The sequence below is a fragment of the Fistularia commersonii genome, chromosome 22 (assembly GCF_037954325.1).
Source record: "Fistularia commersonii isolate RoL2024-O1a breed Wild chromosome 22, RoL_Fcom_v1.0, whole genome shotgun sequence".
NCBI classification, from domain to species: domain Eukaryota; kingdom Metazoa; phylum Chordata; class Actinopteri; order Syngnathiformes; family Fistulariidae; genus Fistularia; species Fistularia commersonii.
In genome coordinates, this window is record NC_141305.1 from 6,717,501 (window position 1) to 6,743,714 (window position 26,214).

The 26,214-nt window shown below is 43.8% G+C and overlaps 2 protein-coding genes across 4 annotated transcripts in view; both read right to left on the reverse strand.

Moving 5' to 3' along the window:
• Positions 1–18,644, reverse strand: part of cds1 (CDP-diacylglycerol synthase (phosphatidate cytidylyltransferase) 1) — a 19,455-nt gene extending 811 nt beyond the window's left edge. The window contains exons 1-14 of one of the 2 annotated variants that reach the window (XR_015107848.1): positions 18,253–18,644; positions 12,862–13,019; positions 9,645–9,741; positions 9,130–9,227; positions 7,601–7,740; positions 6,452–6,510; positions 5,134–5,216; positions 4,806–4,893; positions 2,815–2,883; positions 1,931–2,083; positions 1,519–1,638; positions 1,314–1,417; positions 571–820; positions 1–193 (exon numbers count right to left, since the gene is read on the reverse strand). The exon at positions 1–193 is cut by the window's left edge and continues 811 nt beyond it. Coding sequence is in view for 1 of the 2 variants with exons in the window: in XM_086169381.1 (XP_086025507.1) it covers positions 685–820; positions 1,314–1,417; positions 1,519–1,638; positions 1,931–2,083; positions 2,815–2,883; positions 4,806–4,893; positions 5,134–5,216; positions 6,452–6,510; positions 7,601–7,740; positions 9,130–9,227; positions 9,645–9,741; positions 12,862–13,019; positions 18,253–18,321 (1,374 nt within the window). In the remaining variant the exon portion in view is untranslated. Of the gene's footprint in view, positions 821–1,313; positions 1,418–1,518; positions 1,639–1,930; positions 2,084–2,814; positions 2,884–4,805; positions 4,894–5,133; positions 5,217–6,451; positions 6,511–7,600; positions 7,741–9,129; positions 9,228–9,644; positions 9,742–12,861; positions 13,020–18,252 lie in introns of both variants that reach the window. The other variant, XM_086169381.1, reaches the window with a different exon arrangement.
• Positions 18,645–22,602: 3,958 nt separating this feature from the next.
• Positions 22,603–26,214, reverse strand: part of wdfy3 (WD repeat and FYVE domain containing 3) — a 98,661-nt gene continuing 95,049 nt past the window's right edge. The window contains exons 63-68 of one of the 2 annotated variants that reach the window (XM_086169171.1): positions 26,043–26,148; positions 25,817–25,972; positions 25,186–25,413; positions 24,762–24,873; positions 24,197–24,394; positions 22,603–22,954 (exon numbers count right to left, since the gene is read on the reverse strand). In XM_086169171.1, coding sequence (XP_086025297.1) covers positions 22,834–22,954; positions 24,197–24,394; positions 24,762–24,873; positions 25,186–25,413; positions 25,817–25,972; positions 26,043–26,148 — 921 coding nt within the window. In that variant the 3' untranslated portion in view covers positions 22,603–22,833. The remainder of the gene's footprint in view (positions 22,955–24,196; positions 24,395–24,761; positions 24,874–25,185; positions 25,414–25,816; positions 25,973–26,042; positions 26,149–26,214) is intronic. The other variant, XM_086169172.1, reaches the window with a different exon arrangement.

The window sequence follows — 26,214 nt, forward strand, 5'->3', positions numbered from 1 at the left end:
GGCGGGGCCAGCGGGACATGCTACACGCCGCCAATACGCCAGCGAGGGAAGAGCAGAATTTTTGTATAAAAACAGTGTTTGTACTAACGTCCGAGGCGCCGCCGCAGCCCGTTCTTGACCACGCCCGCCCCCTGGAAGACAGTCTCAGCAGTATTTCCTTCTCTTCCAACCGGAGCTCAGGTCAGCAACCCCCCTAGTTCATGCGGGTAAAAAAAAAAAAAAGCTCTTGTTAAATCCATTTGTTCGTTTAAAGTTAGTGCAATGATGGCAGTCCGCGGCAGAGGCCGCACGCCCGTCGTCCCTCCCCCTCCCGTGCTGAGGCGAGAAAAATAAAAATAAAAAAAATCCACGCCACGCTTTCCATTGATAAGATCTCTGGCTTCCATCTTCAGTTTCTCTGTGTTGTTCTGTTTAAGTTTTTTTTTTTTGGTCACCTGCAGATTGACCCCAGGTTCGGATGGTGATACAGAGCCGGCTGGTTGAAGATGGGTGCTCAAGAGAGAAAAAAAGGAACGCCAACACAAACACACACGCACGCACACGCACGCACGCACACCCTGACAGCCATACCTTTACAAGGGGCATGTGTGTGCGTTGTACATTCGTTCATAAATCCAAATCGCAAGCACTCTCCAGTAGTAGATCCTTGGGGCGGGGCGAGGGGAGGCGAGGCGGGGCGGGGCATCACTCAGCTGGTGCAGCAGCCGGGGGCAGCATGCCTCTGTCTCTCAGGTGGGAGTTGAGGGTGTAGAAGATGCTTAGCTGCTGCTCCGGCTGCAGAAGTAACAGCTGCTGCAGCACCTTGCTGGGGTTCGGACCCCTGGGAGGGAGAGGGACGGTGGGGACACGGAGGTGGGGTCAAATTAACAACTTCGTCATATGGCCGGCAGACCGTTTTTCGAAAACCCTGCAGAGTCGGTAGACCCCTGCTCTCTGCATCCCGAGGCCGCAAACTGAATCTATCATTGCATGAAGTTTGAGCCACAATCCACAAGGAGGTGCTGCTGAGCCCTCAAATTGGTTTGATTGGCCCTAAGGGTTGACTGCACAATGCTTGCAAACTAAAATTTAGCAATGACAAGGACAACGCTGAAAATGCTAAATGAGCTAACAACAATAAATTCCCTGAAAATTGAAATCTTCAGAAAAAAAAATTACATTTCCAGAGACTTATCAGTCAAAACACCTAAATGTCAATAATTTAATGACAACACTAGATGGCATCAAAAAAGGTAAGACATGAAATGATAGTGCAGTTTGGAACACGTGGTTTCAGGTCATGCATGAACATCAGCAGAGGATCGTCCTCTCACCTGATGAAGCTGGCGATGTAAACGTGTGTGAAGGTGGCCATCAGATACTGGCAGTCGAAGCGGTCCATGATGCCGCCGTGGCCGGGGATGGTGTTTGCGAAATCCTGAGACGGCAAGGACGGGGTTGGTGAGTGTTAAATCCAATCCCATTGGCCACGGCGCCACTTCGCCATTTCCTCAGCAACGGCGAGCCGCCCGCACTTACTTTTATTTTGAAAGCCCGCTTGAAGCCACTGGCGAAGAAGCCACCGAAAGGCCCGATGAGGGAAGCGAAGGAAGAGAGGAAGATGCTGTGGATCTGGAAAGGGTAGAGGTACACCGTTTTCTACAACACACACACACACACACACACACACACACACACACACACACACACACACACACACACACACACACACACACACACACACACACACACACAGTATATCAGATTATTAACAGACAATTTGTAAAATATATAAAATACTGTCCTTATGTTGAAAAGAAATGCTTTCATTCATATTTTAACCCTTTGTTCTTATTGTTTTAAAATCAGGTTCATTTTGCTACTTAAATATCACATTTAAATAAACACCAGAGTAAAAGGAATTAAAAATAAAGTTGTGTAGCAGTCTCACCCATCCGAGTGTGTTCTGGATGACGGCCGGAAGTGTGTATTCCTGCATCACAAAGATGTCCGAGGGCTCACACTCCACGGTAAAGCCGTTGGTCTCGCTGTTGAAACCCACCGGACACACAAAGTACTGGAACTGTGACAGCAGGTACGACAGCTGTGGACAACAATGGACAACACGGGGACGTTACCAAGGAAACGGATTGGGCAAAATTTTATATTCTAAATTTTTTTCGGCAGAGGCCGCAGAACATTCTGGAGCAATGTTGACTACAGGACAGAGAAATGAAATTCACAAGAACAAAATGTCCATTTGACACCTGAGATGCCGATTCAAAGGATATCGTTTAACTTACAAAGAAATCCCATTTACATCAAAAGGAATGTCAGATTACAATCAAAAAGAGACCAAACAGAAATCAGTTTGATGTTGCAAAGTTGACATTGAAAAGCTATTTATACCATGTTAGATGTCAATTTAACATCAAAAGGACAACAATTAGATGTAAGATTTAACATTTATCATCAAAAGGATGGACATCTGACATCAAAAAGACATCAACGGGTCATTAGGGAGAGGTTGATTTCACATCAAAAGGATGTCAATGTCACTTAAAACAGATTTTAACAGCGGAAAAATCTACCGTAATCATCAGCAGGACAGATAATTTGTCTGTTAATTCATCTGTGAACGTTTCTTATGAGTCAATTGATTCACATTAATTTTATTAATCTTCTGACTGAGAGAAAATATAGTGAAGTTGTCATCCACAATAATCCAGCCTTGTTGAGAGAGTAGGTCATGGCAACCAGAAAACAAGAAGTTTTCTTTGTGTGAATGCATTGTTTAAAAAAAAGGAGGGTGGGGCGATGTAGGGTTTAACTCACAATGAAACCGAAGACCACGGTTAAGAAGAAACCTCCGATGAAACCCTCCCAGGTCTTCTTGGGTGAAAGCTGGCAGGGGAGATGAGGTGGGTCAAACACAACAGTCTTTCAGGTGGACAATAATTCAACTTTCCATGCAAATGGCATTTTAAATCATGTTTATTCACTGGACGCTGTCTCCAGCCTGAACATCCACCACTGAAAAACTGGATTTCAACCAGTTAAGAGTCTATCGAAGTTGGGTATTATTGAATCTGGCTCACTGGTGCCCCTAGTGTCTCAAAATAGAACGTGACCCACATGCAGTTACCAAAAGTGTCGTTAAAAAAAGAAAATAAATTAAGTAACAATCTTGAAAATGATTAGAGAAAAAAATTAAAAACAGGATTATCAGGAGATGAAGAGAAACAAGACAGCCATGTCGGGCACATATTGTTTTCACCCTGTGTGTGACAGGCATTCAGAAAAAGTCATATGAAAATAATTAATTTATGTGTAATTCAGCCATGTTTAGTATTGGTGAACAGAAAATCAGGAAAGACAAAAGACAGGAGCTTCATTTAGTCAATTTCAGTTGAATGAATGTGGCGTTACCGATGTGCATATCAGCAAGATTTGACCTCTGCATTTCACCCATCATGGATGAACCATCAGCAGCAGATTTTTCAGCAGAAAAGCAAAAACGAGCTAAACAAATTGGGCCAAAGTATAATTTACAATATTAACTTTTTCACTTGTGCAAAAAGTTTTATTAACATTCTTCGTATGTAAAATTAACTTAAAAACCCAGAGTATCAAATAATTGGCCTATTTGTCAATTATTATTATTATCATTATTATTATTGTTATTAATAGGTAAAATATACATCTTTTCCCGGAGTAAGGTTCCCAAAGGTTAAAGGTCAAACTGAACTGTTTGGTAATTCCAACAGAGGAGCTCAGGAATGTACTTTCAGAGTTCAGGTCACAACCTGAAGATTTAATCATTAGCAGGCTACTCTGCCAGGGGCTGTCAGGTGGGTGGGATGCATGCGTGCACGAGAGTCAGCGCCGATGCACAATGTCAAGCTGACCGAGTTGCACTGAATGCACCGTCGAAACGGCTTCCAGATGTTCAGGCAACACAAACATCCAACGTATTCCCTGCAGTTGCTGCAGGTCAAGGTTTCGTGTCCTCGCCTCCAAAATAAGAGCCCCGCAAACCCACCGTAACGGTTTTGTTTCATATTGTCAGCTCTTTGTAACATCGCTGGCCAAAGTTACCAACTTCTTGATATTCATAAATTTCACTTGGTTTTTCCTCCATTGCAAATTTTTAGCTGACTAATGATTTACATCCTACTCATTTTCTTTCAATTTTTGTTAGATAATTACTTACACATTTCTTGTACGTAAATACAGTCACATCTAAATGAGCGTTTTCTTTGTCCAAATCCCCCCACGTGCACATTAATTTGCAACAGTTCTAGATGCAAATTTGCAGAAACCCAGGAAATTAAATTTGAAATATACATTTGCCAATCATTTCTTCACCGAATAATTTTTTGTTTCTAAAAACAAGTTAAAATGTGGTTTGTTTAATCTTCCCAAATATAAGGATTTTATTTTTGCTGGCACACCTGTGACCCCCAGGGGGGGCTGTGTTGACTCATGTCTGGTGTCGCTCCACCTGAGGATCTCGGGGGTTACCAGCTTAAATGAGTGTTCTGTTCCTATACAAGTAATGCATTTATATTTTGGCCTTCAAAGGGATCTTCTCTTGTGAAGAGGTTACTGTTGCCAAACTTGATTGCATATTTCTTCACTTTCTCACAATCGCTTCCTGCACTGATGGATCACTTAAACAGGAAACGGAAACGCTGTGCATGATTAAGAAACAAATCTTGCCTTTGCATGCGGTCTGGACATCCACAGCAGCAAAGCTGCAAGTACCGATAAGTCTCATGAATGTGTAAGGGGGAGAGGGGGAAGAGAAAGAAAGTCAGTTTTACCTTAATTAGCGGCGTCCGTCCGAAAAAGAAGCCGAACAGATAGGCCATGATGTCATTGCATATGACAATGGAGATGGGGACAATGAACCTGGAAACATAAAACGAAAATCAAGATAAACAAATTAATAAAAGTCAACCAACCACAACAAGAATCACAGAAAATCAGCACTGAGGTTGTTTTAAAGCAAACTAAAACCAAATATTTCTGTCATTTCTTAAACATGTGGCTACTGTATTTTGTTTGCGACATTTTGATCTAGGTGTCTGATGGCAAGCACGAATGGGAGGATGGGGAGGGCTCTCAGGGATCCATCGTCGGCCCGCTTACCAGATCATTCCTTCAAACAGGTTCTGAATGACAAGGTGGGACTGAGTTACCACAATCAACAGGGTCACATGGGTCCAAGCAAACTGGAATGGCAAAGGCAGACACAAAAAACACCGGGCGTCACTGCGGCGGCTCCTGCTCAGACGGCGGCTCAGAAAACAAGCAAAAATAAAATAAAAACGTGCGGATGAGGTGAAGGACCAGCGGCTAGGGTACAACATCGAGCGGTCGGCAATCAGTAACACACAAAAATAAAACATGCAAGACAAGAAGGAAAAGTGTTGCAAATGTACTATATGCATATTAATCTTATTAATATAACAACTTTTTATTTTGTTTCTTAGCAGCATGCAGTAAATGACTGGCGTTAAAAGTAGTTTCGACAGCAGTGTTTAAAGCGAGGCCAAGGACAGAATATGCATCGCTTCTTTCCTTAAAATAGCCTGGAGAAAATGACATCAGTGCTTTGAGGGGTTTGCGGATCGGATGAGCCAAAAACAAAAGAGAAAGACATAAATGCAGCCGAGAGCAGAAGCCATTGTAGAAGTCCAATAAAGTAAAATTTCAGGGTTCAAATGCTGAATTAAGACTGCTCAGGGCGTCCCTCAAGGGTCAATGCTGGGGGACCTGCATTTATTCTTTAGGTGCTTTATGCTATACAGTTGATGCCAAGCCAGATGAACTCATTTAGCTAAATACTCAACCTTACTTGATCAAACTGTCTTTCAATTGTTATTTGATGGATTTCCCAAAACCTGATGAGGCAAAAGGGGATTGTCTTTTTTTCAAATACGAAATATTTACTTAATGTTATTTCCTTCATCTTGCAGTAGCTTTCTAAAATTGCTTTTTAGCGCTTTTATTTTTCTCAGTTTCCGATGTTCTGATGCCTCGTGCCCTTGCCTCACTCCATGGCCCGTTGATAATGTTAGATTATCCTCGTTTGATCCTCGTTTTCAGTGCAGAGGATTCTGCATACAGATTTTCATATTATTACTGCCACAGCAAAGTTCCTGTTCAGTCTTGGACTGAACTGTAACATCTGACCTCCAGGGATGTAGTTTTGCGCGCTAGATTTCCTCCTATTAATTCTACAGCCGGTTTGAAAGCTTTCGCTCCTTGTTATCGTCCTGGAAGTTTTTCTGTCACCTTAATGAATCACCAATTAGAGCGTCAACGGCTGAAAGGACTGCTGCAATGGTGCAGGGTTTCCTGGACAGGCTGCTAAGGCCAACTCAAAGAGGATGCAGGCATTGTGAGGGGGTTTATGGGAAGGTTGGGGGTGGGGGGTGACGGTGGTTACTTGGCTGATACACACCATATAAAATTGCAGGCGGTAATGTTTCTTCACTAAACTCAGCACAAACATGCAGAAACCTGTGAAAGAGTAGACAACATGCTGTCAGTTTATCTTTGAATGAAAGATTGCGTGAGACGAGATTAAAAGACAAATCCATCAACCGCAGAAGGCGGTGTCACCCAACATTCAACCCAGCAACACTGGTAATGCTAGTTAGAAACACTACATTTGCTGAACTATAAAAAAACACAGGATTTTTCCTTCTCCTACATAAGTGAGTGTGCTAAAGGTGGTATTAGGAGTTTTTAAATGTATTTACTTTCCCCATTTGATTTTGTGTCTTTTTAAAACTTTGATGAATTTAAATCTAGGAGGTTTGAAAAGTTGCTTCTGGCACTCTAGATTTTCCACAGCTGAGTTTGGCCAGCTGACAAATGCCTCTGGAAAATGCTAAATAGACTTGTAGGTGGCGCTATTCATGGCGGAAGATACCATTTAGACATCTAAGTTTCATCGATGTGATCTCGTGATATTTCAACATAGTTTACTTCAAATAAAATATGAAATATTTATTGCCCTGCTTGGACTCATGCTTCCACAAGAAAATATTTGTGTCGAAAAAAAAATTCTTTGTTTTAAATATCTGCAATATTTTTGTGCTCGTCTAGCACCTGGATATGAAAAGAAAAATGTAAACAATGCTGTTGAACTTGCACTACCACAGTGTAACCTCTATGATGACAACCTGAAAAACTTTTTTGAATGCACAAAAGCTTCACCGCATAGTGTTAGATGAAATGCGTGCAGATCTGTGAGCGTACTGCTCGCCATTTGTAGTTTAATGGTTTTATGACCCGTGCAGTTCAGATGACCTCTGCAACGAATCACCCTGTCTGTCCATCAAAGCTCCAGCAAGAGAGACATTTGTATAATAAAAACAAACTTGATGAACTTGTTTCAATCAAGTATGAACGATACGCTTGTAACGCAAGTCTTGAACGTGCTCTGGTTCCCATTCCTCCTCGGTAAGATTTTATACATAACTCCTGTCACATATTGCTTCGGGTCCACACCAGCCTGCGGCAGGGGGGAAGGGTTAATGGAGGCCAAAGGGCATGTGTGTGCATTGTGTTGCGATACGGAGGCCGTCCTGCGGACGATACCAACCTGCAAGGTACAACGTGAAAGAAATGAATCGGTGATAGCGAGCCAGGAACTGAAGGGGTTCCTCCCTCTGCACCAGGCCGCCAAAATAATCAGCCACCGTCTCGCCGTAGAAGAAGTAGTTGACACAAATCAGGAAGTACCTGCAAAACCCGTGAAGGGGTGAGTTTTCATTCCTTTAAGTTTCCTTGGAGTTGTTTTGTTCCCCTCCCCGTATAAGCCGCCATGTGTAGGTTGTTTGTGTGTTCGTGCACACATGCACGTGTGTTACCCTAGCAGGGGGCGTTGCCTTGGCAAAAAGGGCAAATTTCAATTCGTTTTCATTTACTTCCAGCATGGCAGTGACCTTTGCTCCCGGCGGCGGCATGTGTGTGTGTATGTGTGTATCTGTGTGCACGCAATGATGCAAAGGTGACTTGTTGACCCAAAGAAAAAAAAAAGCCATAGGAACAGAAACAGGAGGAGGTGCATGCTCGGTGGGGGAAGGTGAGCTACCTGAGTCAGCGTGTCCTGCAGGCTCAGGAGGTCGGCTGGCAGGAATTACTGAGGCCAGCCTTTAAGGTGGCTTTTTCTTTCCGCTGCCTTCCTCCTTTTAAGGGCCGTCTTACAGTGAGGTGAGGCCCGAACCAATCAAATAAATTGAATTTCTCAACAATTCGCTGGACACTCAAGACTGACAGTCTGCTTATGTTGCTCCCTTTAAATATAAGCCAAAAAGTAATTTTATTTTCAAAGTGAAACCAAAGTTAATTTGACCTTGAAGGTCTTAATTCCTGCAGCTATGGACAGTTTTTTTTAACTTAAATGAGGCCTCCGAAGTGTTACAGCAGTGATTCAAAGGGGGGAAATGTAACAATATGAAATGAATAAAACTTTCTATTCACTTGAAAAAAAGGCCCAGTACCACTGATCTCAAGGGCACAACTATCATTCCAAATGTGTTATTACAGCTCCAGTTACTAATTTATCAAATATCACCTTCAAATGTGTACTTAATGTGTAATATGATGGCGCTGGCTTTGAAATAAACTAGTCTAAATGTCAAAGCCCACAGGAGCTCCATTTCTGACATTACAGAACAGCATCAAGTTGTTTCAGAAAACCATATTTAATTTGCAATGTCACAGGGAAACACCATCCAAGCAGTCGCTGTTTAAAGACTGCTTGTGTCACCTGACTGACAGTTGCTACTGATTGTCCGCTAGCAAAGCGAACCTGTTGAGTTGCGGAAATAAATGTTTCATTCAAACTAAAACCAAAATAAATAAATTGCTACAACTTCAAGTTCCAGATTACGTCTCAGACTACTGATGGACAAGGATTATGGATTCTTTTTTCTTCTAGTCTTGAAATAACTAAGTACATTCTTGTACTTTTCCCTCCAAGAAGAAATAGGAAATTTAAAAAAAGTGTATTTTTACCCTATTATCAATGGATAATTGACGTTCTGAATCAGAGCTGGGGGAAAAATAAAGAAACAACGAAGAGACGGGGGTCATCAGCTGCTCTACCCTCGATTCCACGGGCCTCACCAGCTGAGCGTCCTGAACCAGGGCAGGTCGTAGGACCGGTAGACTCGGTAGCCGATGGTGATGATCTCTTGAAAGCACTTGATCTGGACAGTCATGACCTGCGAGGAGCCAGAGAGAATGACATTCAGGGCAAAGTGAGCGAGTGAAATCCCACTTCTGGGGAGTGAGAGGAGTCGGCGGATGGATGAGGGTGAGGATCGATTGGTTGGATTTACAAGTGGATGCCATGCTAGCTTCACTTAACTCTTTTTAAGGTAACTATGGAGACGTAAGCCGGAACCTAAAAACTGGATATGTGAAGCTTTGGGCAAAAAATGAGGAGCGCTGGGGTTTGTGCTTGGACGCAAAGTGATTCTCCAATAAATTTTCTTTCATGGCGTCACCACAGCAACAAGCCGTCATGTGAGTCTGACTTTGCCCTCCCATCATCAGTTGGTTTGATAGGTTTTCCTTGGTGTTGATCGGTGCCCACCGTTCCCCACCGAGGAGGCAGTGTCGCTATGGTTACCACTCACCACCAATATGAGCGTGAAGGGTCCCATGTAGGTGATGAGGAAGAAGCCTGAAATCATCGGCAGTGACAGGAAACCCCGGATCCAGTAGTTCTTCCATCTGCAGAAAGAGTGGAGATGCGATGATGCTTTTGCTGTGCCAGGACATGACCCTATTTGTGCTTAGTTTTATTTTCAACATAAAGAAAAATGTGGAGTTTATTGAGCCATAATTCTTGATAAAACTATTTGCTCTCCCGCGCCACGCCTGTGCGTTAACATACTACAGTAAATGGGGGCGTGAAACTTCCCCCGTTGGCTGTGTGAAATCCCACCAGAAGGCCACGACCAGCCGCGGCCTTTGAATCAATGACAGTGACGTTTGTGTTTAGGTCATCTGACCGGAGCCACGAGATGCTCCAGTGAGTCCGGAGAGGAGGCACTCTGTTTCGGAAATTCACGATTTACACGCCTCTTTCTCGCCATAAAGAGATGCTGTTTTTTTATTCCCTCTGCAAAGAGCCTGGAGCTGAGCGAACTGTTAAAAAAAGAGAAAGCAAGAAGGGAATTGGAAGCAAAAATTGAGTTTCTGGTGTCAACAAAATATGTAAAAAACAAAACAAACAAAAAAAAAAAAAAGACAGAATAGGAAGTTGGAATGACCATTTAGAAGGTTACCAAGATGGCAGGGATCACTAATCCAATCTAAACATGCGTAACTAAAAAGGACAAATGAAAAACAAAAGACTGATGTTTTGCCAAAGATCTGTTCCGTTTGTATCTAGAACTGGACACCAACGCTGTTTGGATGTAGGCTGTGACCTCGGGGTCAGGAGCGTCTGCTTGGGATCCTGATGACTAGCTGACATTGATACCGGGGTTATCTTTATGTTCTCCCCAAGCTGCCACTTTCTAATGGCATGGGGGCTTTGAGTGACCTGATGAGCTGAGGAGCTGAGATGTTGGGGGCTTTAAGGATCCTCCGAGGCCAACGGGTCCAAGGTCAAGGTCCAACCACAACAACGGAATTGGGTTTCCCCCACCCGGACATGGGTTACAGGTGGGCCCTGCGGAGCCAGGCCCAGGCAAGGAACTGGTAGCTGTGGGACCCGAAAGGACGGCATGGGCTCCCCATCCAACGGAGGGGCCAGGGGTTGGGGCGCAGTGCGAGCCGATCACTGGTAGAAGTCGTGGTCTTTTGGGACTAGTTCTCTAGACGGGCCTGGGAACACCACATGAGTGAGTGGGAGAGATCCACGGTCTGCCACCTGTTTAGCCTCGGGCTAAACAGTAAAAGATGGAATGGTAGCTTTTTCTTAAGTTGTAAGCTACCCTAAACACAGTGTCCAGACATTCTTGTCAGCAGAACCACACGTTCTCTTCTCTTCTGACAACAAAAGTTTAACCTGCTGTCTTTGCCTTTAGTACGCAAAACATCGATATGCGGCTTGAATATCAGCTGCTCGGGATCTTTACTCCCAAGAATCTGCTGCAAAACCTCCGCTGCAGTTTGACTGAGCGTCCAGCTCGACCCGCATCTCCGGACGTCAGCTGATCGCCAGGCCGAGCACAAAGGATGGTGGGCGTTTCCCGTGAGCAAGGTGTGACCAATGAGGGACAGCTAGGTCACACGGCTTAAAGGCTCACTGGGGGGGGGGGGGGGGGCGCTGTAATCCCCGCAGGGCCTGACGGTACCTGGATCAGACTCACTGCGGGTAGAAAGAGAGGGAGGAGGGAAGGACGGTGAAGGTGAAAAGAGAGCTGAGACAGTGAGTGATGGCAGAACAGGCAGAGAGAGAAAGAGTAAAAAAGAGAGAGAGAGAGAGATGGAGGCAGCAGCCGCGTTTTCATGATGCAGCGGTTTTTCCTTCTCCATTCATACGCCGCCCCCAGCTTGGCAGCTTTCTGCCCGCGTCCTCCCTTTTTTGTTTGGCTCACGGGGGGGCGGCGGGCAGCACGCCGCCTCCCCCTGCGCAGCTTTGCAGCTTCGTTGCAGGGAAAACTGGCCCATTCAAGGGGAACGCCGAGTCGGTCAAGGAAATAGACAAAAACCCACCAACCCACCTAACCCACCATCTAACCCCCTAACCCACCATCCAAACTGGCCCCACTTTAAGACTTTTCTCAGCAATGGCCCTTTTTGGCCCATTTCTGTTCTTGTTTGACATTTTTGACCCGACGAGACACCGACGGTCAGAGAGGAAGCAGTGTCTGTAACGGCGATTCAGTTAGCTAACAACCCAAAAACAATAGTACCAACGCCAGCTGGTCGTGAGGGTCTAAATCAGCTAACACAGATGTCACAACCTACATCCAACCCATTACCCACACCTAGATAACGCTGGTCTCCTTCTGCAGGTACAGCGGATCTTCGATCATGGTAGTCGATTGTTGAGATACTAAGGTAACGGTCGGGCTCATGCGAGAACGGTGTCTCTTACAACAGCATCAAGAAAAAAAAAAAGGTGCTGCATTGATTCGCTTTAAAAAAAAACAAAAAAACAGGGAAGCGGAAAGTGGTCAACCTCGACACCGCTCAGGAGGCTCTTGTCTCGCGGTGAGCAATGATTCCGCCATCATACCCTGCTGGTCGGCTGACGGCAGCTGCTGCTGAAACAAAACGCCCATTTGAGCCTGGGGCTTCAGATTAGGAAGCTAAACACTGATTGATCCTTGATCCTGCAGCGCAGAGGAGGAGGGAGGGGACAGGCGGGGGATCGGGGGAGCTGCCTCTCCAGTGGGCTAATCGGGAAAACTTCCTTTTTTTTCTTTTACGGCACAGGGTTGTCACTTTAGCATAACTATTGAAATGATAATTGGTTATCCTTTCAGTATCACTAAAAACAAGTCACAGAAAATAAACTATCTAGCCTCACTGGGAGGAAGGCGGGGCTTAACCTGGACGGGCACTTGTCAATCACAGGCCCCATCTTGTCAACCAACCAATCACAACCCTGACTTATACCTAGGGAGATTTTAACATCTTCAGTGAACCTGATTGGGACTGGAGGCAGGATAACATGGAGAGAACACACACACACACACACACACACACACACACACACACACACACACACACACACACACACACACACACACACACAGATCCAGAAACCCGGTCAGAACCGAACCAGGACTCTGAAACACAACTGATAACTTACATAAGGATCACATACAATGTCCCTTCACGCCAGCTGATAACGGCATCATGCCCCCCTCCAACGCTCCAGCAGGCGCTCACCTGGGGGGCAGCCCTTCTAGAGCTTTGTTCAGGTATTGCGGAGTGTTGTCTGTGTCTGCCGTCGAGGGGGGGACGTCCGGAGTGTCTGGCTTGGAGTCGCCGTCGCCCTCGCCCTCCGTGTCGCCCTGCAGGCCCAGCCTGTCGTCGCCATCAGCCTCCTGGAAGGCAGAGGTCAGGGCATGTGAACACCGGACACCAAAAGCTTTCCCTGCACTTTCAAGTATAATGTTATTTTGGGGATTTTGGATACTTCGGGTATTTTGGGTATTTTGCCATCAGATGTTACCCTTCTGGGTAACAGCTGATGGCCCCCAGATGACCAAAGTAATAATATCACAACAATATCACAACAATAGCACTTTCAACTTGCAAAATACATATTTTATTGCCTGTTTATATATTGTATAGTTATTTTATTGCCTATCTGTATATTTTATATATATTGTCTATTTTGTACAGTTTTATACTTGTATTGTCCAGGACTACAGATGGAAATTAGCTGTGAGCTACAATCTGGTACAAACATCTCTGCCTCTGTGCTTAATGTAATTGTACACTGTCCTAATAAACTTCTAAACAAACAAACAAACAAACAAACAAACAAACAATATTCCATCTTTATCTTGATCAACAATTGCGAGCGGAAAATGGCTTATTTTTCTGAATTCAGGTTTTGTTTGAGGTTAATTGAATGAATGGAATTTATCTAAAGATCTTGTAGGTTTACTTCCAGTCTCATCCCCGAGGAAGGGGGATTGACGGGTTGGTAGCCGTCAATATCTTTGTTCAACTAGATTAAATCTCTGATCTGGACCTGAGTAAGGTTTAAAAGAATAAGAGCCACTGCACAGAACGTCCACATCTTTCAGGACGGCACAACGGAACGACCGGCTGACCAAAACACATCTTCAGAATGTCCATGTGTTCTTTTTCCGACCCGTCTTTGAAATGAATCCAGACGTTGCTTATTGTCAAGTTTTGGGTTGGTATGTTGTTTTGTTTAATATCGACCCTAATTTTTCTATTTCCTGGAAAAATACAACATCAGGCTAACATCTCCACGGTGACAGCTTGCCTGGTGGCTGCCGGTCCATTCAACAGAATCGTCCGATTGGCTGAACCCAGTCAAGCTGCTCCTGTTAGAACCACAAACTAACCAGAACACAAGGTCTGCAGAACACGCAGACTTCCCTTGCGCGTCAACCATACCGTATTCCCAAGTTAAAGAGGCATCTCTCAGCCAGTTAGTACGAAGCAACTAACAGTATAACGTTTTCAAATCAGCTTGACAGCGGCTTTTATGCTTCGGTCCATTTCTGGTTGAACTGGAAGGTGATTCCTTGCTGTTCGCCTCACCAAAATTCACCCATGGATATTTCCTCCTCTGTTAACTTTGGAACGACAATCAAAACAATAAACAAGTGAGTAAATCAGCCAAGTTTACTGGAGGGGGGTGTAAAGTACTGCAATATTTAAATTTAGAAAAAAGGCTTTGGTTTGCACAGCTAAGACTTTCTTTACGGAGAGGAAAGACGAGGGTGGGGGATTTGTTTTGACACGAAGAGACCTTCAGGCCTCCCGCTTCAAGCCCGCCGATTGAGTCCGCTATCCATGGGGCGTGTCTGCTTTGCCCCCCCCCTAAAAAAATAAACAAACGAAAAAAGGCCTGCTGTGTTTCCTCGAGCGGGGACGTCATGTCGGGTCAGATAATTATACTCCCACTGAGTCACAGCGAAAATATTCATTTGGCTGCTTTTGGGCTTCATTTAGGGCCGAGTCGGTCTGATTAAAAACCCGAGTCACAAGGGCCCCCTCCCAATTTGGGAGGGAATCTGGTTGAATTAAAACGAATGGGTTAATTTTCACCTCTGCTAAGTGTACTGAGGGTGGCAACATATATATTCTGTGGTAAAATATTATGAATCTTTTTTTTTTTCTTTTGGCATTTAGAAAATGAACAATGCTAAATCATTTTTGGTGAGGGTTCAACACACCAATAGAGTAAAATGTCCGTTTCTGTGGTTCCCTTGGAGATTAACAAAAAAAAATAAAAAGAGAGCAGTTCTGGAAAAATCATCCAGAAAGAAACGAAAAAAAAAAAATAAAAAATTCGGAAAAAGGGGTTGCTTTGAATTATTAAAAAAAAAAAAAAGAAATATCTTAAAAACTACGGAGAAATTATGTGCTTTCACAAAGATGTCAAACATTAGACTTCAGCAACCTTTACGTCAGCAGGAAACTGCAGGAGGATTAGCATTAAAAAGATTTCAGAATCTTCTTTACTTTCTCCATCTAACCCTATTCATTGTATCCTCTTCTCTCAAATCAACAAATGTCATGTCCTCTTTTAATACATTCATATACATTCTTCTATCTTCCTCTAGACTTCCTGCCTGGCAGATACTGCCACAAATATATTCATGACCCATCCTCTGTACGTGACCGAACCATCTCAGCCTGGCCTCTCTGAAACATCTAACATGTGCTGTCCCTCTGATTGACTCGTTCCTGATTGTATCCTTCCTCGTCACTCCCAAAGAGAACCTCAACAACTTTAAAAAGATTTCAGAATGAGCGATAGAATTAAAAAAAAATAAAAAAAACAAAAAAATCAATAGGCAACAGAAGTATCATAGCTAGAAAAATATTGCTAAAATTCAAAACCAAACTACTGATGAGAATCTGAAAGGTCACAAGAAGATCAGTTAGTTTCTTTTTATGACATTGCTGTCTCCTGGCGTTGGGGGGCGCTGCCAAGAGACAGCGACCCCCACCCCTCTCCTCAAACCACCAAGCAAAGTCTCCAAACAGTCAATTTTCTGCAAAAGCGTCTGTTTCTATCCAATAACATTGGACTGTCCCAGTTACTGAAGTCCTGCAGGAAGCAAAAACAACGGCTGCACAGGAAGTGGATCCAAATGTGGTCTGTAACAGCGTCCTGTTAATAACATCTTGGAGCAATCAAACGCAGTGACTCGCTGGATAAAAAGCTGACGGGGTGTCGACAAGACAACGTGAGAAGCCTCACACACAAGTAACTGGAGACAAATGTGTGCAGCCGTACCCCGTGGCCTCCAGTGCCACCTGCTAATCCCCTTTTTAGCACCGACGGATCCAGTTGACCCGATGGATCCAGTGGGTCCAGCAGACCCCGGGAGACGCCGGGGACCTTGTGTATCCCGCATTAAGCCGGGCTGGAGAGATGATCTCACCAGAACGCTATTACAGCGCTTTGAGCGATGGCGGTGCTTTCAAAGAACATATCGGTTTAAGTAAAACTTCATGAGTCAATACGTACGAGATAAACTCTCCTTTACTCGATATTTGACCGTAGGGTTGATTTGACTGCGGAACACCTACCCCAAGGACCAGAGCAGTGCTTACGGAACCAGAACAATCATCTTCAGAACGTCCAGATGTTTCTGTGCGCAGAATAATGCTGACATTTCAGAAAAGTGTTGGATTTTAACATCAACCTGATTGTCTCAGGTCTTTGTGAGGTTCAACTGACGTTCATGATCACAGGCTCCCGCAGGTTACTGCTGGTCAAGCTGGTTGCATGGAGCTGGTTAGTGCGGTTTACAAATGGTAAAAAATAGTCGAACCCCATTACATCTACATCTGCTAATAATTTGTCGTAGTGGGTAAAACTGGTGGAAACTAAACAAATGCATACTTTTTTTACCCCTATGTTTGGGTTTCAATAGACAAAGTTGTCAAAATCAGCTGGTTGAAATTCAGACCAAAACACCACGGGAATAATAAATCAAGTCAAAACAAATCAAGTTTGAAAAAACAAATAAAAAAAGTCTACCACGACTGTAGGCTGCAGTTGTTAAAATGATATTAGCTGTTGTGACAAATCCAATGGATTGACAATTAATTCCAATTTCTGGGTGAAAATCAGACGTTTATGAGTGCTTATGTTCAAGGGAAGGTTCACTGTACCATGACCAGCATATAGAGCTGGGGAGGGAGAGGGATTAGGTTTAGTTCAACCTTTGAAACAGTTTGTGACACACCAAGGCTTCAGAGTGGGAGGAGACTGCCCACGGAGGGCACCGATATGACACCGGGCTGCATTCAAATTACCGTAAAGACCAGAAAAAAATGAGTCGGGAACATGAACATCCCACCTCAAGGAGGCGAGGTCTCTTGACATGCTGGTGGAGCGAAGACCCGATTGTTTTCAGTGTCAGCATGGGATTAAAAGTAAAACAACATACAGGAAGTGTATTGGATTTTGTAATCAAATGAAAAGCGGTTAAAATACAGGAAGGGCTGGTTGTCGATGCGTCTCCTCTAGGGAAAAGGACTTTTGACGTCCAGTTATTTGTCATTATGTGGCCTTAAAGACACAAATATAAACTCTGAACGTTAATTTATATTCCAATCCTTGAGGCAGATTTTTGGGTGAATTCTTTGTCACAAACTTAAAGACTATAACAACATTAATATGAACAATAAATATCTCATCTCATATTGTAAAGTATTTTGCAACTACATTAAAAAAAATGACCAAGACACCTTAAATCATAGTGGATATGCCAGCCAAATAAATGACCATAACGTTCAAAAAGTATGATCAATTTATTTCGGAATATTTTTCACATACAAAATTAAAAATGGGGGCCTAAAAATCCAAAGAACCCTCTGAGCCCCCTGGAATTCTGTATCTGTCTCTGGTAATACTGCAATCCATAACATATTTAATAAATACATACATACATCTGATGGGTAAAAGTAAAACAACCGAAGAGAAGAACAATCGCACATTTTATTACATTTATTTGTTGGTCATCTTTAATTTCTCGGGAGAGCCAAAGGGCTTTGACAGTTTATTCTCTTTCGTCGAGTAAAAGCGTGTTACATAATTATGAAGGTTGTTTCTTTTTGTGTTTCTATGAACATAAAAGTTATATCATTTAAGGGAAAAGCGGGAAGAGGAAAAACAAAACAAATTTAAAAAAAGACTCCAAAATAAGGCCGAGAAATAAATATAAACACGGCGGATGAAGTGATTGCGGAGGCACCTGGCTGTTTCTGCTGCTATTAACCAAAATTCATCATATTCATTTCAAAGGAAATTGAAATATTCCCGGAGGTCTCGGCGAGTCCAGATTAAGGTAATTTCCAGTGCAGAAAATAAAAATAAAAATAAAAACAAACGCCGCGGTGTTACCGTGACAGCGCCGCGGGATTAGACACCGGCAGGCGGGACTAACTAGCTTATGTAGCTCCGCCGCTAACCGGCTAGCTCGGCTCGTTAGCCCGCGTTTCGCAAACAAACCAGACTAACTTGTTTGTTTCCCGAGGGCGAGATTCCGCACTCCAGTTGCTGTCCGATTCATTGTTTTCTTTTAATGTCATAATTCTCTCTTTCTCCGTTACCTTGTCGCTGATGTTATCCGTGCTGTCGGGGTCTCCTCCGCCCCCGGCTCGCTTCCTCAGCTCCGTCATGTTGCGCTGGTGCCGCCGCCGCTAATTAATGTGTCAAATAAGCCGAGCAGAGGCGAGGAGGGTTCGGCGGGGGTGGTTGGGTGGGAGGGCTAAATAATATTCACCGGGTTTCAGGGTGGAGAAAAAAATTGTTCTTTTTTTTTCTACCCGCCTCCGACTTTAAAATATAAATAAATGAAAAGCTCCGCAGCCGAAGAGAAGGTCAGTCCCGGTCTGAGCGCTGACGTTCCTCCGCTGCGTGTGTTTGTTTACCACCGCAGTCTGTCGCCGCTCTGCTACCTGCACTTCCGTTATGCCAAATTTCAACGATACGAGCACTTCCGGTCCAGATCTTCAAAATAAAGTACTGGAGAATCACCTTGAAGTTAACAAATACTGACTTTTATAGAAATGTTAATGAAGGAATATTTTGATATCTTTTTCATGACCTAATGTATGCAAAATACTTCCAAAAATAAAAATACATGTGAAATATTTGAAACTGTTGTTTCGAATTGGTAGCTGTAAGACAGTCAGGATATTGTTCTTGGAGGAAATAATAAGAGCTGTTGTCCTATCTCCATTCACTCTTTCTGAATGCTTCACAGCAAAAATATGACTATATATGAAATTTGAACATGGGGCAGATGAACCTGCTTTCCACGACTCGACACCTCAAGATGAAATGTTAATAAAAAGCAAGATTTTTTGTTTTAAAAAACGTCTCTGGACCGCAGCGAAAGTGAAAGGTCGCTAATCTCACCTGCCACTGTTTAACCTGTCTGCTCATCTTCTATCATGTCCACGCACAACACCATCCATCAGGCCGAGGGTCAGAAGGTGAAGTGGGGTCGTCGGGTTAAGCACCCCGATGGCGATAAAGGGCGGGGAGGTGAGGGGTCACAAAGGGGGGGCTATCTGTGATGGACAGGACCATAGTCCTCGAGTGCTTCCATCCTTGTGTGTGTGTGTGTGGGGGGGGGGGGGCGTCCTCGTAGCAACCCCCCCCAGTCTTGTGTTAAAGAAAGCTATGACTTCATATAGGAAAGCGAAGTGAAATAGGAGTTGTGATGTTAAAAGTGAGAGGGGGTAAAAGAGGACATATTAAGTGTGATGTGTCATTGGTGTCATTGTGACGAAGATCACAAAATGCATGTTTTAAATATTGAAATCCCAACCAATGAGTCCCCTTTCTTTTACTGGACTTACTGTCCTGTTTATCTCTGTATCCTGTATCTGAAGAGGACTTTTACAAAAAAAGTATCTTTATTTCACTGAAACATCTTCCCCGGAATGTCCTGAGAATTGATTGAATCTGGAAGAGAAATAAAAGAATGACATTTTTCTTTTTGTTTTTTTTTTGGTGGTAAACAGCAATTATTTATTGAAATGGAATTAAAAATAATAAGTACCAGATCTATTGCATTATTTGTTTCTGTATGGGGGCGTGGGGGGGGGGTTACTCTACTTTTTTTTTCTTGTAGGGTGTCGTGAACACAAATATACAAGGAACATTCAGCTATCACAGATTGCACACCAGATACTGTAGTAATGCAAGACCACCAAAATAATCAGGGATCTTATTTTTCCCCCTTCTTCGTCCTCCTCCTCTTACTTCTTCTTCCTCTTCCCCTATTAGTCCGTAATATTTCCATAAAGAATACAAAAGTCCACAACCTCCGGCTCTGTACACAAACCCGACTTGTCAGGACAATGCTTCGAAAGTAACGACGACAAAAACAAAAAAGAAAGAAACAAAAAAAGAGGGGATAATGCCGAGGACATGTACAATTCACTGACACAGAAAGTCAGCTGTGTTAATAGACATGCAACAAGTAACAAAACTTGCTGAAATTGCGATAATCATTAAAAAAAGGAAGAAAAAAAAACAAACTTCTAAAACCAGTTGAAATTGCATAAATACTTTGTACAGTTCATTTCTCTCTCCCAAACGTACTGCCCTGTTAAAACCTAAAATTTGCATTCAATAAAAACACGCATTTTTTTTCTTCTTCTTCTCCTTTCATATATATTTTTGTTTTATACAAGAGAAGGTGCAAAGGAACTGCTGATTGATAAAAAAAAAAAAAAAAAAATTAGATGGAAGAAAGCCGACTAGGCCGTTTCCAGCCAGATGGCATGATTGCACGCTAAATATACAGTACAGGAAACTCAAGTGATACAAAGAGTGAAGAGGATGACGGAGGTGTAAACCTGTACGATACCATGGTGCCAAAAAGAGGGGAGAATCATTTGATTATACATTTCTGAAGACGCGTGGTGGAGCTAAAATATTCTTAGAAATCTTGAGTGAGAGGAAAAAAATGTGCTTCTTGGATGAAATAAACAGCAGATTTCCATAGAACTAGTGACTGTGTGTGTGTGTGTGTGTGTGTGTGTGTGTGTGTGTGTGTGTGTTTGTATTGGGAGCAGAAATTGCCATACACCCTGGATTGAGCGCGGGAGCAACAGCTTGCAGAGGTTTGAGTTCCTAAAAGATGGTTTCATGTTTGAACGAGACATAGCGTCAGTTTTCGTACAGAGGTCAAATTGTGCTAAAAAGGTTTTATTTTAAGAAAAAAACAAAAATGATTTGAAATAACATCAACACTTTTTTGCAACTTTTGGTTAAAAGAAAAATGCATTCGACGTCAGGACGATCAAAGTGGAACTACGGCTGAATTCCGTTTAGAAAACAAATGTTTTAAAACTCGCTGTCGCGTCGTCGTGCGCTTTTACAGGTCAGGGCTGGAAATTCATCTTCTCTTTCATTGGCTGGATTTTCATCTGTCTTTATTAATTAAAACTCCTCTGAGCTGATGGCTGTAGGCTAACGTTTACCACAGGCTGCATTCATTATGCTAAGCTAACTAGCAAATGAGCAGTCATATCAAAAACACTTAAGAGCACCAATTGCCACCAGGAAACTCTAAGACTTCTTTAACTTAATAATTTTGTGTTTTCCTTTCACTGCTGTGACTGGAATCTACCCTCCACTCCTTCCATGCATTCATTTACTGTACAAAAACTGTCAGACATAGGGCCTTTTTCTGTTTTTTTTTTTTCTTTCTGTGGAAAACTTGCATCCGAAAATGAAGGACAGTACATAACGGATAGAATGGAGGCTGTAGAACAACAAACGGACCAGTTTTCATCCTCAAGCGGTCGGCCAGAAAACTCTCATTTCAAAATCGAGCTTCCCGACTATTTTTTCTTTTTTCCCCACTGAACTGCTTTACATCATTGCCATTGCTGCTCCCGTGGTTAACGGTGTGTGTGTGTGTGTGTGTGTGTGTGTGTGTGTGTGTGTGTGGAGCTGATCTGCTGCGGTGTAATGCCTCAGGGTCAGGGTCGTCGCCAAAACAATATAAAACAAAACAGGTAAAGACAAACACAAAGATAGAAAAAAAAAAAAAAAATACAAACACAAAGTCCCTTTTCGGTGCACGTAAAAAAAAAAAGTCTGCCTCACCTGCTTGGCGACTCTTTAAGGCTACGAGAAAAGAAAGCGGTTGTAAAGTTAAAAAAAAAAAGTGCAGCAGTAACATGTTAACGCCTTTCTGCTTTGGAGCCTTCTTGCGGCTGATAAACCACGGCCGCAATGAGTTCTGCTTTCTGGACGAACAAATAGAAAAACAATAAAAGGTAGTGATATGGTTCTGTAGAAAAAAGGAAAAAAAAATATATCAGATTTTTTTTTTTTTTTTCCGTCCAGTCATCAACGAGCAGCAATGTCAAGACAAAAAAAAAAAAGAGAAATCTAACCGAACCGGAGGGTCAAAAAATGACTGATGAGGAAATTTGGCCAAAAAAATTGACATAAAGAAATATTGTTTGCCAACAAAACACAAACCAGGAAGGAAACAAGTCATTTTGCATAAACTAGATCCACTAGTAAAGTCAACCCACAGACATTGATTATTGACATTCGTATCCCTCCGTGTCGCTCCCCTGGAAATGACGCCGCTTATCACGCAAAACTATACGTTTTTTTTTCCTTTCTTTCTAAGCCAGGAGTGGTTAGTCACAACGCTATCTTACAGGCAACTTGATTTTTTTTTTGTGTGTGTTTTTCTTTTTATTTTAAGACCTTCTTTTTTTTGTTCGTTTTTGTTCGTCTCTGAGTTAAAAAGGCCTTCATGATTATTTACACTATAAACAAAGTTTTTTGTTTTAATGTCTCGCGGTGATAGAGGAGTTTGTTCGCTGCTCTTGATGGTTAAAGCGAAAAAAAGAAAACAAGACAAGAAAGAAACAGAGGTGGCTTGATTCCAACGTGCTGCTGCGTCGAGGGCGGTGCTCTTTTTCTTTTTTGTTTTTTTGTTGTTCTGTTTTCTTTTCCTCCGAGTGCGTTGTGATAAAACGTCCAACGTTTCCCTCATGTGACAGTTCGCACATAGAGGAGGAGGACGACGAGTTTTTTTTTTTTTTTTTTTTTTGTGGATATGCGAGAGGTATCGTGGGCGGAGGATGCTGCTGCCCTCCGGGCCGGGTGGATTTTTTTTTTTTGGTGGGCATCCGGGGAGGGAGGGCTCAGTTTCTGCAGCCGTCTTCGACACTCCGCTCGTGCTGCAGGTTGTAGTAACAGTTCTGACAAACTCGCACCGGCGATGAAATCTTCAGCCTCTTGATCTCCGACTGGAAGCGGCTGCACCTGCAGGACAGGATGAGCCTGATTAGACAACGCCTGCTCCGACAGGTGGGAGGGGACGAAATCCGGAACACGGGACGTAAACCAGGGGTGCTCAATGCGTCGATAGCGATCTACCAGTCGATCGCAAAGGTAACACTGGTAGATCGCATGACATTAAAAAAAATAGACGTCAGCCTATCATCCATCCCGTCACTTGATTGATATACAGGGCAGCCAGTCAGATGACATCTGTTTTTTCTGACACTGAAGTCGATGCACAAACAACGGCGCAAAGTGAAGCAAAACTAACAAGATAGTCAGCAAGTTACCGCCAATTTTTTTAGCCCTTGGTTTTTTCTCTTAAACTTAAGAAAGGGTATAAAATGAGTAGGGGGATCTGGACCAAGTAAGAAGACAAAATCTTATCACTGTCATGGAAGGAAAAGGAGGAGGACTTTTTTTTCCACGATCCACGATTTTTCCACTTTTTTTTCTAAATGTCAAAATATTATAATTTTCTTTGAACTGATCGATCAATTCACCTCAAAACACCATTATCATCTCATTTGAGGCACATTTTAATTGATTTTCCCCGGAATGTGGAATAGGAATGTGGTAGTAGGTGTGCAGAAGAGAAAACTAGAGGATCCAAAATCCAGCCCTGAGGAATGCCGAAAAAAACTTCACATCAATGAGTGAAAATACTCATTAAATAATTACCTTACAACATATACAGTACAAACAAGATAAAATGCTAATAATACAAAAAAATGAGGGACTGAAAATTAATTTAAAACCAGAGCAGCACTCAAGCTCAAAAGCAACAACGACAAAAAAACATGTATCTGTAAAATTTGAGATTTCAAGGCTGGAGAAATCAAATTTTGGGATAAAAAAAACATTAATCGTGTACTTTTACAGGTCAATCACTACTTTAATACAATTTTAAGTGTTAGTATTTTTAATACGTGACTAATTTATTGATCAGAGTTGATGCAGATACTCAGATGTGCTATTTCCAAAATGTACAAAGGTAACACTTATTCAGTCCATTTTGAGTGCTTTTTCAACAGTGACTGTTAATTCAGGTTGGAAAAAGGTCTTGTCAGTACTACGTTAGCCTATAATATGATTTGTTTCCAACCATGCAGCAATATCTGCTCGAAGAAGAAGAATCAAGCATGTTTTAGAATTGCGACTGAACTAGTCCGACGATGGGAGCGGTAGGGAAGAGCCTAAGGGGAGTTGCGGCGGTGTTCTTACTTCTGGCAGAAGAGCTGTCCGCAGTTCCTGCAGTGGTGGCGTCGCTCAGTGAGCGAGAAGCGGACGGCGCAGCCCGAGCAGCTGTCCACCACCTCGTCCTTCACCCAGTGGTCAGCGGCGGAGCGGCCGGGTTGGTCGCTGACCGACCAGCTGAAGACCCTGCCGCGCCCGTCGCCCACCAGGATCTTACTGTGGTCCCTGGAGAGACGAGGGCAAAGGTGAGGATGAACGCTGAGGCACGACTGGCTCGGTGTGTAAGTGTGTGTCCAGGCGCGGTTACACCCCGTGAACACTGAAGGGCGGCGTGTTGAGGTCACGTTGACTCATGACGTACTTTTACAAGTTATATTAAGAGGTCGGTAAACGGACCGACGGTGGCATCTACAACGCCAGGCTGGCACAAATATGGGTCAGGTTTTTCGGCTCAGTGAACACACACAGAAAAAGATGGAGGATTGAAAACAGGATGAGTCTTTCATTAAAACAGGTGTGCAGAATAACCTCAAAATGACCCTTCAATATGCCGATTAAGATTACGGGATACAATGAGGTCTTCATCGCTTACTTGGAGATGGCGAGGGAGGTGATCTCAGCTGGGTGAGCGTTGTCCTTGCGGTCAAACGCCGTGTGCATGGTGAGTTTGCTCCGGAAGACCAGCTGGCGTTCCCATCTGTAGCCTGCTGACACACACACACACACACACACACTGTCACAAACACACCGTCCTCTGAAAGGATTCATCCATTAATCAGTGAGGAACCCATGCTGATGTTTCCTCTGAATACTCAATTAGCTCTTCAAAATAGAAGCCCTTGGAGTGCATCCATGTGATGTCAATGTTAGCCGCGAGCTAAAAGTTCAGGAGCGATGACACTAGTTCCTGAAAAAACACTTTTAACCTTTCAAATGTGGATTCAGGACCCTATCTTTCAATTTGACCCCGGGGAAAAATGAGGCCACCATACCTTACCTAGCCTAGCGTCACCCACCTGCCCTTAGCTGGTTGTAGGTCCGGGCCTCGGTGGAGGGTGGATGCAGGGGCACGGCGGTCTGGCCCAGGTGGCCCGGGTGAGGGTGGACCCCCCGCGTCTGCCCCTCGGAGTAGTTGACGAACACGAAGCCGTCCTTCTCGTCGATGCTGAGGGTGTCTGACCAGCGGTGGGAGTCGTCGGAGCCGCTGTCCATGGACCAGGAGGTCCCGGCCCGGGCGGGGGGTCCTGGGAGGGTGGAGATAAACCTGGATTATGGAGGCTGAGAGACTATTTCCGGGAATTGGAGTCAATTTAGCATACTGAAGTCACATTTTCAAAAACTGGTCTTATTATTAAATAAACCTTCTGTTTAAACACAGTAGTTTCACAACTGTGACATCACAAGCAGGAGGCCCCTCCCATTCTCACTTCTTCCTCCAATCATTTGAAACTAACACTCAGCCGTAACGTCAGACTTGTTACTGTAAAAGGATGGGACATATTAGGACGTCATGAAAGCAGCTGGCCAATCACAACAAAGTGTGTGTCAGTTCAGGAAGGGAAGGGCTGAGACGGGCCAATCAGAACAAAGGGAACCGGCCAGCTCAAGCCAGCAAGCCGGACAGGGCACGTATGGCGTGATGCCTACCTCTGGGTCTGTGCACGGCGCTGCCTGGCTGGCTGCCTCCTCCGCTGGACGGGTTTCGCGGCACTTTGGGCTCCTGGCTCAGACTGGCCTCGTCTCCATCCGACTCGCTGCTGTCGTCGTCACCGCCGCCGCCGCTGTTGTGGCTCTCACCTCCCTCTGCAAGACAAAATGCGTTCAGGCGCCCGCCCGCCGCGGAAGCATCAAAAACCGGACGCTTTCGCGACACCTCGGGATTCACCGATCTTCTCCTCGGCGCAGCAGTCGGGCACGTCGGGCTCGGCCGGCTCCGGAGCGGGGGTTTCTGGGACTTGGAGAAACTCCATCCTCCAAAACTACACAGATGGCAAAAAACATTTTACCGGAGACAAACATAAAAATGTTTAAGTCACACAACCTCT